This window comes from Rattus rattus, chromosome 2 (genome assembly GCF_011064425.1).
Source record: "Rattus rattus isolate New Zealand chromosome 2, Rrattus_CSIRO_v1, whole genome shotgun sequence".
In the NCBI taxonomy this organism is placed as follows: domain Eukaryota; kingdom Metazoa; phylum Chordata; class Mammalia; order Rodentia; family Muridae; genus Rattus; species Rattus rattus.
The window spans coordinates 111,733,129-111,745,885 of record NC_046155.1 but is presented as its reverse complement, the minus strand read 5'-3'; the positions used below and the strand labels follow the sequence as shown (position 1 = coordinate 111,745,885).

The window sequence follows — 12,757 nt, the reverse complement described above, 5'->3', positions numbered from 1 at the left end:
CGGAAATGTCAGGTTGAAAACTTAACACATCGCAGGAGTTCACTGGATCCCAGCCTCTCATTTGATTGCAAATGCTGAGCCCTCCAACTGCCCAGCCACCCACAGAAGTCATGTTTGTTGAGGCTCCAAAGGGTTTGCATCCTAAAAACTAGAAGGCTGGACCAAGGAAATTGCCCTGCACTTGGGACAAAGCCACCAGAGGCTAGTGACCTGTACTTTAGGGTAAATGAAGGTTCTTTTCATGCGTCTCTATCTTTGCCTCTCAGACACGCTGTGCCTGTCACACCGGGCAATAGCCCTCTGCTTGAATCCCCCAGAGAAGTATTTTCTGTAACAAAGACAAGCACACCATATTTGATACCAGGGGCAGTTACACACCGTGTGAACAAGTCCACCAGAAGGAGACCCAGGGGCCATTCAGACTTAGCTTCAAGTCCCGGTCTTTGTTTTCTCTCCACATTCAGACTGAAATGTGATTCCCCTGGCTTTCTTTTTTGGAAAATACCTATGATGAGCTCCCTGGTTAGAAAGAAAAGCTGTTGACAGGAAAAGCTTCTGATGGAACAGGGCCTTCTTCACGTGTCCTCAAAGGAAACAAGTTGCTTCGAACACGCCTAAGTAGAGATTCCAGGCCTAAGGGAAGAGGTCAGGATCCCCCTAGAAAAGGCCATCCTCGAGGGCAGAAGAGGGTAAAAAGTAAGCACTTTCCTCTTTGAGAACTGGAACATGGGCACAGAGTTTAGACTACAGCAAATGGGCAACTGAGTCCCTCTCTACTACCTAGGAAGGCACCTTGGTCAGACTGTTTGACTTCTCTAAAAAATGCTTTCTTGGATGGTTGTGAAAATTGCAATAACATTATTAGTATAAGTCATGGAACGCTGGTGCACGATAGGGTTTCTTATGAAATCTGTTACTGATTTGATAACAGTGCCCCTTCAGCTAGCACCAACGATGTCCTGCCTGTTTGCCAGGCGCTCTGTGAGTAACAGATCCACCGTCCTCCTTGACTTCAGGAAGTTCACTGTTTCATAAACCACGCACACACCCTGCTCTAGGCAAAGTGCCAGCCGTGCTCCAAGCCCACTTTCTTAAGTAGCTCACAGTCTTACAGGTCATCTCTTTGAGTAGCTCTCCAAACCCAGCTACCTCCACCTCCAATTTGCTCATGGTTCTCTGTGGGCTTACCATGCCCAGTGTGTTTGTTTTGTTTGCCTCTTGTGTGATCCTGGTGAATGGGGGTTGTGTATCAATTTAATCTGTTCATCTGGTTTGTCCCTCTCAAACAATGAATAGGCCACTGCTCTCTTCATCTGATTATTTATGCATCCGTGTAAGCCAGTGGTCTTCAGTACCTGCATACAGAGGACTCGACCTGGTCCTGGACTCCTGGGAAGTAGTCTTGTCCTCCAGCTTTAAAAGGCTGGGCTCGCATTTGGTTGGTCCTATCATTGCTAACTAATGCTTTGGTTTCATTCCCCAGTCCACTTAAAGGGCCAAAACATTCACTACCAGATTCTGACAATGATTTGAGATGATGCAGCTTTCATATGCCCAACAGTTCCAGGCACAGAGGCAAACACCCAAGATAGCTGATTCCATTCTTACCCTCAACCGGGTCCAGCCAACATAAGAAAACTGAAGATACAAAACGTGAGTGCATGTATCCTTCCAACTCATACCTTACCTCAGCCGTGTGCCAGACGATCAACTGAAATGGGAAGGCACAAAGAACATCAGAAAAACACAGGCAGGGGCTTAGGCAAACACATCTGAAGGAGAGGGGTTGGAATCCCTTTATTGATTAACAGTCTCCTCAAAATTTAGCAGGAGACTGACAAGCAAGGGGTAGTCTTGTAATCTACATTTCACAATCTATCCCAGATATAAACAAAAAAGTGATAACGGAGTAATTGAGCGTTATTCATCGGTCACTTTGCTAGATGATCTACACTGCAGGCATTACCTCATGTACTGAGAAACACTTTGTGGCAGGAAGAGAACATGGACTTCACTCAGAAACTGACCTACTGCGCGGCCAGTTGGAGGCTCCTATTAGGTTGACCAATCAAGTAACAAGTAAATGATTTAGGAAATCACCTGCTGAGAGTTCCACTGGCCAAATGGGAAGCAGAGAGAAGGTGGACCCAACACAAAGTCCTTTCTTTGTGGGTGAAAAGAGGAGAAGCGGGATTGGAACACGAGTGGAAACATCTGCTGATCCCCAGAGCTCTACACTGAGCAAGAATGGGAACAAGAAGAGTGCAGGATGCAGGGGAAGGGTGTCCCGTGTCTGGGAAGGGGCGTCCCTGTGGTTTGTGCGCCTTCCTCGCTTCGGGTGCACAGGTCAAGCCTCTTCCCTCCCGCGCTCTCACCCTCCCAACCTTATTTAGAAACCGTGTCCCCGAGACAGGAAGGGCGGCGGGCCGAGAAGCACGGAGCGTCCCGGCCTCATTTCCTTTCGAATCCCCCTGTGGAATTTCATTTCGTACGGTGAGGAAATCGGAGCGCGAGCCCATCGGCTGCTCTGTTGCTCCAGAGCGCCTCCCCCACCGGGGCTGGAGACCGGCTGCTCCCGGGCGCAGGTCGCGCCGAGCGCTGGGCGGGGTTGGGGGGTGGGCGGGCGCCAGCCCCGCTGGCTAGGGGTGAAAATTTCTGCGAACTCGCGCTGTACCAGGCACCAGCTCTAAGCCTTTCAGGCTTTATCGCTAATCCTCCCAAGTCACTTTACGGATGAGGAACCTGACGCCGAGAGGCTGGGCAATTTGCTCAAGGTCACACAGCGAGGATTTAAAGCCACAATCTGTGTACACCCCAAATACCGTGTTCTTTGTGTTCATTATTTTGCTTGATACAGAGGTGGCCATTGGGCCAGAGGTGACAGCTGTAAAGGGAAGGACGTGAAAGGGGCATAGATGTGGGAACACGTCTCACCTGGAAGAGGAGAGCAGGTTGGCTGGGCAGGAGCCACGGGGCTCCATCGACGCCTGGCCACGGTGTGCAATGGATCCGGGTGGGAGGACGCCGAGCGCCGGGAAGCCAAGCGGGGCGGGGCAGCTCTGGAGCGAGCAAGGGAGAGAGGATCAAGCCGCGGGCGGGGGCCTGACCCTTACAGCGGGAGATGGGGCCACACCCCTTCCCGCCCCCTCTGCCCAGGGGGGCCTTTCATTGGACAGTCGCGTTGTCCGTCCCGCCCCGCCCCCGCCCTGCGAACCTCCAGCGCCGCAGAGCGCTGGGGCGGTGAGAACAGCGCGGCGTAGAGTGCAGGCGGGCTTCGCCGAAAAGCCGGACTCGGCCGGCGCCGGGTTCTGGGATCGCCGCCTGCAGCCATGACCCTAGCAGTCCATCCCTCGGCCCCGGCTCCGGACGTCTGATATCCCGCACAGTCTCGTACAGCTGCTGGAGAAGCGGCCGCTGCCCCCTCGTCGCCCTTGGCGCCCTACCGCATTCCCTATCCGGAGCTGGGAGCTGCGCGGCCACCGGCGCCCCTGTGCAAACTGGGGGTGTCTGCTAGAGCAGCCTCCGCCGCTGCTGCCCGCGGCTCTGGCCATGGCTTGGCAGGGCACAGGGCCAAGCGTCCGGGGGATGCCTGGAGGCGTCAGGCTCAGGCTGGGGCTGCTGCTGCTGCAGTTGCTCCTGCTCCTGCGGCCGGCCCTGGGGTTCGGGGACGAGGAGGAGCGGCGTTGCGACCCCATCCGCATCGCCATGTGCCAGAACCTCGGCTACAACGTGACCAAGATGCCCAACTTAGTGGGACACGAGCTGCAGACAGACGCCGAGCTGCAGCTGACAACTTTCACGCCGCTCATCCAGTACGGCTGCTCCAGCCAGCTGCAGGTGGGCGCCCCTACCCCCATCCCTGGAGGACTCGGTAGACAGGGTCTCCCGAACTCCTTCCTCGGAATCCCTGACAGATCGAGCCCTCTGCTCCCTTTCTAACTTGAGGGTACAACTCCTGGAAAAGTGATCTCCAACCCGCACCCCACCCCCCACTTTTCTGTCCCTCTTGGAGACTGAAAGCCAAAACGTTGTGTAAGTCATCTGGCCCGCGAAAGAACCTATTCTTACACCCCGCCCTTCCGTTTTTTCTCCCCTGCCCATGTCTGGCCAAGCCCCTAACCCCAGTGGAGTTGAGGGTTATCTTTGCCAAGGATTCCGGCAGCCGCTGCTTGGTGGGCGAGTCCTGGCAGAGCAGCTGGTTGCACCTAAAACTTGGAAGGCGTGATAAGGAGACAGAACTTCGTCCTTCCAGGTCACTCATCGACCTTCTTTCTGCTTGTAATTTTTGGGTATAGGTTACCAAATAAACCATATCTGCCTGTTTTCTGCAGAATGCCCCACCATCGTCCTGCACTTTTAGAGGTCATACAGGAAAGAGTGGTTAGGTTGGCCTGAGTTCTTTCTAGTCCTTAGCTTTGGAGGCATGTTTAGTGTTTGGAGAGACTGAAAAAACTCCAGGAAGGTAGTTTGCATGTTTAAAGAACTTTTTCTCCTCCCTCCCCTTTCCTTTTCTTGGCAGTCATTAAGATGTTAAAACTTAGGTAATGTGTAATGATATAGAAATTCTTCCTACAATAATAAGTGAAAATTAATTTGCATATACAGCACATATGTTATAATTTCTCTTATGCAACCAACTCAACGGGAAATGGATTGGAATGAAGTTTTAAAAACATACACTAGTCATGTTTTTGGTTGGTGAGACTGAGTGGCTTTATTAAAAAAACAAAAATGGAGGTTAGAGTTCTCCAGCTTGAAACCTCAAGAAATCTATAGTTCTGGCTGTATTGAGATAAGAAACAGACATACAGTTTATTTACGGGCTCAGGTTTTTACATAGGTCATTGTAAAAGCTGAATTGTGGTTTGGGGAAGATGGTTGGGATTAGACCTGTTGCTGGTGAAATATCCCTGTGGAAGTTTCAGAACTTCCAAACTAGGTTAGACAAGCTTAAGAAATGATCCTCTCACTCTCATTTTGGAAACAGCACATAGTTGACATCAGTGGCAATTTTGTTGGAGAAACAGCTTTTGCAGGGATATATATTTTTAATTACATGTATCCTGGGGAGGCAGCCAAGCTGTTTTGAAAGACAAGAACTGGATCCCTTTACATGCTGGAAAATAGTTACTTGTAACTCTAGACTTCATAGACAACATCTGTAAGGAGCCAAGGAGACTGTTTATCAATGCTGGAGGAATTGAGGACAGCAACTGGACTCTCCCCTGCTGCTATTGCAATTTCAGGGACTTAACATTTACATCTTCCTATTGTGTTTCATTATTAATCACTGAAGAATTGCTAGCCAAACAAATCCCTGGAGACCAAGGACCCTCTTGCCCCACAACCCATATTTCCTCCTTGGGTCCAAGAGTCTCAAATGAGTTCATTTTATGTTTAAATTTGGGATTGACTTTTTACAATTAAAATATACATTAGGGGAAAATAGAATGATAGCAGGATCTATATTTTAAGGGGACAAAGAAATAAGGATAGAAGTCAAGCACCTAAGTGACCAGGTCACTTTATTAGACTCTTTAGTTCTCTCAAATGGTAGCTAGAAGGAGAGAAATATTGGAAGTCGCTTTTTAAAAGTTTATTTTCCTAAGGGTTGTGTGAAAAAAGATTATGTAATTCTTCAGACACGTTTTGGCTATTTCCTCGTGTACGCTCCTGTGCAAAGAAGCAGTAGAGCCCAGCTAAGGAAAACTGTGTAAAAGTGATAGACGTTTAGGCAACAGCATTTGAGGTCAGAGTAAACAGGCATATTCCCAGTAGACTGGCTTAAAAGTAGATACGTACACTGCCTGGAAGCATTCTCTCAGCTCTGTGCTCTTGGTCAAATCCCACTCATTGTTTTCTTTGTTCCTGTCATTACTTTTCCAGTTCTTCCTTTGTTCGGTTTATGTGCCAATGTGCACAGAAAAGATCAACATCCCCATCGGCCCGTGCGGTGGCATGTGTCTTTCAGTCAAGAGACGATGTGAACCAGTCCTGAAAGAATTTGGGTTTGCCTGGCCGGACAGCCTGAACTGCAGCAAGTTCCCACCCCAGAACGACCACAACCACATGTGCATGGAAGGACCAGGTGACGAAGAGGTACCCTTGCCCCACAAAACTCCCATCCAGCCGGGGGAAGAGTGCCACTCCGTGGGAACCAATTCCGATCAGTACATCTGGGTGAAAAGGAGCCTGAACTGTGTTCTCAAGTGTGGCTACGATGCTGGCTTGTACAGCCGCTCAGCTAAGGAGTTCACGGATATTTGGATGGCCGTGTGGGCCAGCCTCTGCTTCATCTCTACCACCTTCACTGTGCTGACCTTCCTGATCGATTCGTCCAGGTTTTCTTACCCTGAGCGCCCCATCATATTCCTCAGTATGTGCTATAATATTTATAGCATTGCTTATATTGTTCGGCTTACTGTAGGCCGGGAAAGGATATCCTGTGATTTTGAAGAGGCGGCAGAACCCGTTCTCATCCAAGAGGGACTTAAGAACACAGGATGTGCAATAATTTTCTTGCTGATGTACTTTTTTGGAATGGCCAGCTCCATTTGGTGGGTTATTCTGACACTCACTTGGTTTTTGGCAGCCGGACTCAAGTGGGGTCACGAAGCCATTGAAATGCACAGTTCCTATTTCCACATCGCAGCCTGGGCTATCCCTGCCATGAAAACCATTGTCATCCTGATTATGAGACTAGTGGATGCCGATGAGCTGACTGGCCTGTGCTATGTCGGGAACCAAAACCTAGATGCCCTCACCGGCTTTGTGGTGGCACCTCTCTTTACCTATTTGGTGATTGGAACTCTATTCATTGCTGCAGGCTTGGTGGCCCTCTTCAAAATTCGGTCAAATCTTCAAAAAGATGGGACCAAGACAGACAAGTTGGAAAGGCTAATGGTCAAGATCGGGGTCTTCTCGGTACTGTACACGGTTCCTGCAACCTGTGTGATTGCCTGTTATTTCTATGAAATCTCAAACTGGGCACTCTTTCGGTATTCTGCAGATGACTCAAACATGGCAGTCGAAATGTTGAAAATTTTTATGTCTTTGCTCGTGGGCATCACTTCAGGCATGTGGATTTGGTCTGCCAAAACTCTTCACACGTGGCAAAAATGTTCTAACCGATTGGTGAATTCTGGGAAGGTAAAGAGAGAGAAGAGGGGGAATGGTTGGGTGAAGCCAGGGAAGGGCAACGAAACTGTGGTGTAGGTCTAGCTAGCTTCCACTTTCCTCATTTTGAAGGGAATGATGCAGTGAATCTCAGTTTGAACAAACTAGAAACACTTCAGCACACACACACACACACACACACGTCAGCCCACCACCCCTCACCCAACTCAGCGTCAGAACACTAATGATTTCGATGTAGACTTTGGAATGGTCCAAAATGGAAAAGCCAGTTCGAGGCTTTCAAAGCTGTGAAAAATCAAAACGTCGATCACTTTAGCAGGTCACAGCTCGGAGTCCGAGGAGGTCCGCCTGAGATTCCTAAGTCCAAGACTGATGGCGTCTGCTCCTACTGGGTGGGACTTCAGCTGTGAGTTAATAGCGTGCAAGGAGAAAGATTAATTTTTAAAACTCTTTTAAATTTTAAATAGTAACTAGGTCTTGCAGATAGCAAAGTGATCTATAAACACTGGAAATGCTGGGTTGGGAGACGTGGTGCAGAGTTTTATAGTTTGGCTGGCCTAACATAAACATCTTCTGGCCTCCACTGTCTGCTGTTTAGAACTCTGGAGCGCACTCCCAAGAGGTGGTGTCAAAATCCTTCAGTGCCTTTGTCGTAAAACAGAATTGTTTGAGCAAACAAAAGTACTGTACTAACACACATAAGGTATCCAATGGATTTCTCTCTGTTCTTAAATTTCAACGTCCCTAATTCTAGGCAGCCCCTGTTTTCTTCACTTTACACTAATGACTCAAAAAAAAGTTATTTTTATAGGAATTTTTTTGCACTGCAGCATGCCTAATGAGAGGAAAAGGAAAGGTGATTCATTTTCTGACAATCACTTGATTCAGAGGAAAATGAGATTTACTAAGTTGACTTACCTTACCGACCCCAGAGACCTATTGCATTTAGCCACGTTAGCAATTGGGACTTAAAATATTTTAGTTTGTGTGATTGCATCTAGGCAGACGCCAGTCTGGAAGAACTGAAATGTTAAATTTCTTGGCAACTTTGCATTCACACAGATTAACTGTGTAATTTGTGTGTGTCAATTACAATTAAAAGCACATTCTTGGACCATGACATAGTATACTCAATTGACTTTAAAACTGTGGTCAACTTGCATTCTTAGTGTGATAGTGCCTTTCCCCCCCTGTAGCATAAGAATGTTATCAGAGTTTGGTCTGCTTGCCACAATGGAGACTTATTCAACTTTGCAAAGGCAACTAAGGACAGCGGATCCAAATACCTGGTGCATAATTGTTCCTTAGTAATGGGCAAAGGCTCCTTATAAGATTTCATTGGAGGCAGTGTGGCCTGGAGTATTTATATGATGCCTAATGAACCTCCAGAATGCCAGCCAGAAGCTGGATTGGTTAGCAGGGGATACGGTGTAGACCGAGTGAAATGAGCTGCAAAGTCTAACAGCGCGAGTCTTAATTGCCTTTTCTGGGGTATCCAAAGCCTTTAAAATTTATGCTTTAAGTCCCTCACAAGGGGGTACCCGCTAGCAACCTATCAAAAGCTGAAGTTCCTTTAAAATCGTGACTGGCCTTTTGCTTAACCTGCCTTAGGCCTTTTAATCACCAGATCTCTGGGACAAAACATTGTACATGCCACAGGTTGCTCTCCTTGTGTTTCACGCCCGCCTGCTTCAGCAACTGCAGTTGTTCATTGAGTGGAGTTTGTAGTAAGAGAGCTCTTAATGCTTTGTCCAGTCACACTTTGTGGAGAAACATGTCAGCGACTCCAAATCCCAAATAGGTGTTCAGATTCATTCTCTCTCTCTCTCTCTCTCTCTCTCTCTCTCTCTCTCTCTCCCTCCCCTCTCCCTCTCCCTCTCCCTCTCCCTCTCCCTCCCTCTCCCTCCCTCTCCCTCTCCCTCTCCCTCCCTCCTCCTCCCTCTCTCTCTCCTCCCTTTCCCTCCCTCCCTTCCCCATACCTCCCTCCCTCCCTCCCTCCCTCTCGGTTTGAGCTTTGTCTCTGACTGTATATTTTATTTTCTCCCCACACCCTTTGGTTTTGCAAGTTCTGTAGATGTCTGTTACCAAGATGCATATAAGACCCATAGTTGTGTTTGAAAAGGAGAGTCGTGGGGCTTGTGAGATAGAGACCTCGGTGAACCTGGGTGGCCCCTGATCATTTTCAGTCTGAGTACCTAAACTGCATTGGGGCATAAGGCTCCAGGAGCATGAGAACTGATCCACGGAAGGGCCAGTTTAACTCCTGAATGTGCTGCTTCTGAGAGGCGAAATGGACACGCCCCGTGCTGCTTGCAGACAGTTCCCATAGCTGTCCAGGGCCCTGGAGTGTGCACCCAAGGGCAGATTCTGCCCTTACTCACGCTCTGCTTCGGTGTCTTGGGAGTTGTGCAGTGACTCTGGCACAGGAAAGGGATGAAGCGCAAGGCAGTAGTTGACTAGCCAGGCTGTGCAGGCTTCCTAAAGCAATTCTCTTTGTAATGCTTCAGTGATTGTAGGGCCAGGACTGCAGCCTCCAAAGAGCAAGCTGTAGGTGCTGGGCTTGTTTCAACAATAACCATGGCAACAGCAACCCCTTAGGTGAAACCAGCCACCTGCGTTCTGAATTCTAGAGCCAGTGAGTGTACTGACACTTTTTCTATCTTCTCAAGCAATTTGCCTTTTCAGGGGGAAGTTAATGTTTGAGCAAAGGGACCTGGCAGTTCAGACTAGCTTAATAGTCTCAGCAACACCACAGAGTTTCCGGCCTTCCCTTTCCTATCTCATGCACACTGGAGAGAATGGTTCCACTTTCCAGGAAATGAACTCGGTGACTGAGGAGTCCCTTACAATGCCCGACAAGAACCTGTATCACTTCTTCCCATCATTACCACAAATCTCTTTCTAGGTCTCTCTACCTCTCCCATAATTCCTTCTAAATTAATGACAGAAAGCACCAGCTCTGGTTCATGACAATCTTCATATAAACTCCCTAGGAAAACAGAGTAGGTCCCAAGAACTGGCTCCAGCATCTAACTGTGGCTTTGGGGATAGGAGGGTCAGGGTTTGGGTTGTTCCGTGGGACTTACACAGGCATATTTTGAGGACAGCGGCATGCTGAGGAGAAAGTAAGGTTTGTTTTCCTTCCTCTGAGATCTGGAGTAAGTACGTACAATTGTAATTTTCAAGGAAAGTCCTCAAGTTTCAGATATTCTACTAAGCACAACTAAGGGCACCACTGTCCAACCTCCTCTCTGATAAACTACTTGATCTTGCTTCATAAACGCCAGCCCATAAAGCACAGGAGCCCTGTGTGGGGTAGAAGTGGCCAGAGCCACCTGGCTGAGCTACTCAGCTGATCGTATCTTTCTTCCTTTACGGTGACCCACTTCCTGGTTGCTGAGATGGCTTCGGAGCTGGCGCGGTGCCCAGAGGCCTGAAACAAGGGACAGGTGACAGACACTTATTTCCTTAGAGTTCTCTTTCTGTCATTCCCTCACGTGTACCCTAACCCTCGTGTCCATAAAGCCAGAACCAGAGACCTATCATTACCAGATTCTGACCTGTGGTCACATTTAACACGTCCAACTGTGTACTCAGCCCTTTGCTCACAGAATTTAGTGCCTTTGGTATTGAGTGCAATGTTGGGCCATGGGACATCGCGATGAAGTTGACATCCTCAGTCCCCAAAGAGCAGGTACACTTGAAAGAGGTCTCACCCATGAGTGGCAGTTAGGAAGGGAAACCAAGAGGGCACGGACTTTGGCAGGAAGTGCTTCATGTGTAAATTCTATCCTGAGACGGAGGGCAGTGGAGAAAGTTGCCGTCCCTGCCAGTCATGATGAGCCCCTGGACTTGGGCAGTGCTCTTTGTCTTCTTATTGTATTTGACTTCAGAGTCCCCGTCTGAGTGTGCAGTGTGTCTGTCAAAGGACCCAGGTTATCTTTTTCCCTTCATGCCTAGGACAAAGAACTTGGAACTCCCGAGAGAGCATTTTGCTCCTACAAATGATCAGATACTGAAGTCCCAAGTAATAGATCTTGTTCCACTGGCTCCTGGATCGAGTTCTCTGCTCCTGCCTTTCCACATGCAGTTTGTGCAGTAATGGCCCAGTGCCAAGAGGAAGTGTATCACGCCCCCACCCCACCCAGACATGCTTGTTCCCCTAAAAATCACGTTTGCATCATCATCATCATCACTCGTCTTTGTCTTTCATTTGCCTTATTTTCCTTCTAAGCAGCGCTCAATTCCTAGTAGTCTCCTGAGCAGTTGGTAAAGAGTTTCGAATGAGCCACTTCCTCAAAGCACTTGTGCCTGCCAGATCTCCTGGAATGTTCCGCTAGTGACTAGTGTCATCCCGGAAAGCTGAAACAGGGTGACAACAACTCTGCCCCACGAAGCTCAGGTTTGTCTCCCCTCCCAGGTTGTGCACATTTCCAAATCCTGAGAGTTTAACAGGCTGAGGCCTTGACTTCACTGTGGCTGTGGGGAGCGGTAAGTTGGTTTCTAGAGTTTCCATAGTGCTACATCCAGACACTTCTGAGTTTCTTCTACCTCACAGGGATGGCGTGAGGCTATAGAAGGCCTCGGGATGAGGCCCCTTGGCTCTTCATAAGAAAGATGAACTAAAATAATAATCCCAGCCTGCAAGCCGACAAAATACAGTTAGAAGTCTTTTGTGCAGCAGTTTACCCAGTTGCTCTCTGCCTTTTACGTGGATCCTCATGCCTTTCAGTAACTGCAGAACCCTGGAGGCAACTGGGGCCATTCGGATGCTTAGTGTAGAGGTACCAGGCAAACCCCTGCTATCCATGCCCTGAACAAATTGCTGAATTCCCAAGGAAATAGATCCCCCTTTTTAAGGATGTACAAAAGTGTGTCTGCATTGATGTCTGTACTGTAAATTTCTAATTTATCACTGTATTAAAAAAAACTTGCTATTTAATTTTTGTATTAAAGGAAAATAAAGTTTTGTTTATTAACAGGTGTGTGCTGTGCTGTGTTTCTGAAGGTATATGACAGTCCCTGGGAAGCATGCGTGCCCAGACCTGAGAAAGGGAAGGATCGGTTTGTTTGGCAAATGGAGAGAGGCTCTTTGACTCATGCTATTTTTTCCTTGTGGGACTTCTCCTGGGTCATCAAATCCCCACAATCTAAGGTCAATGAAAGCAAGTAGATCACATGATGCTTTGGACATAACCATAGTTCTCAAGCTGTTATCCCAATGATACCTTCCCACTCTTGGTATTTCCAAGAGTGGTCATCTTTCAGTTTGAGGTTTAAAATCAGATTTCTTACTGCTACTGGAGCTCCAAGTCTCTTACACAGTGGATCTATTTTTTTGTATATCTCATTCTTCCAGTGGTGATTGTGGGGCTGTCATTTTGGGCTAACTTTGTAAGTTGCCTGGTCTCTGTCCCTATATCCAGAGAAATCTCTGGACTATGCAGCTATGTGAGCATTGAAGGTATGATGTGCTCAGTAGTACAATGCTTGCCCAGCGCATGTGAGGCTCTGGGCTTGACACCCAACAGTGCAAAACAAAACAAAGTCAGCAGGACACTGTCATCATACCTAGTAATATGGACCACACAGAAAACAGGACAGCTGCTGATGTCTCCAT

The 12,757-nt window shown here is 48.1% G+C and overlaps 1 protein-coding gene across 1 annotated transcript; it reads left to right on the top strand.

Annotated features, from left to right (window-relative positions):
* The first annotated feature begins 3,228 nt into the window (after positions 1–3,228).
* Positions 3,229–8,257, top strand: Fzd4 (frizzled class receptor 4). Its single transcript, XM_032893262.1, has 2 exons — positions 3,229–3,837; positions 5,887–8,257. The coding sequence occupies exons 1-2, from the start codon at positions 3,550–3,552 to the stop codon at positions 7,213–7,215; spliced, it is 1,617 nt and encodes a 538-aa protein (XP_032749153.1). The 5' UTR covers positions 3,229–3,549; the 3' UTR covers positions 7,216–8,257.
* Positions 8,258–12,757: the final 4,500 nt, after the last annotated feature.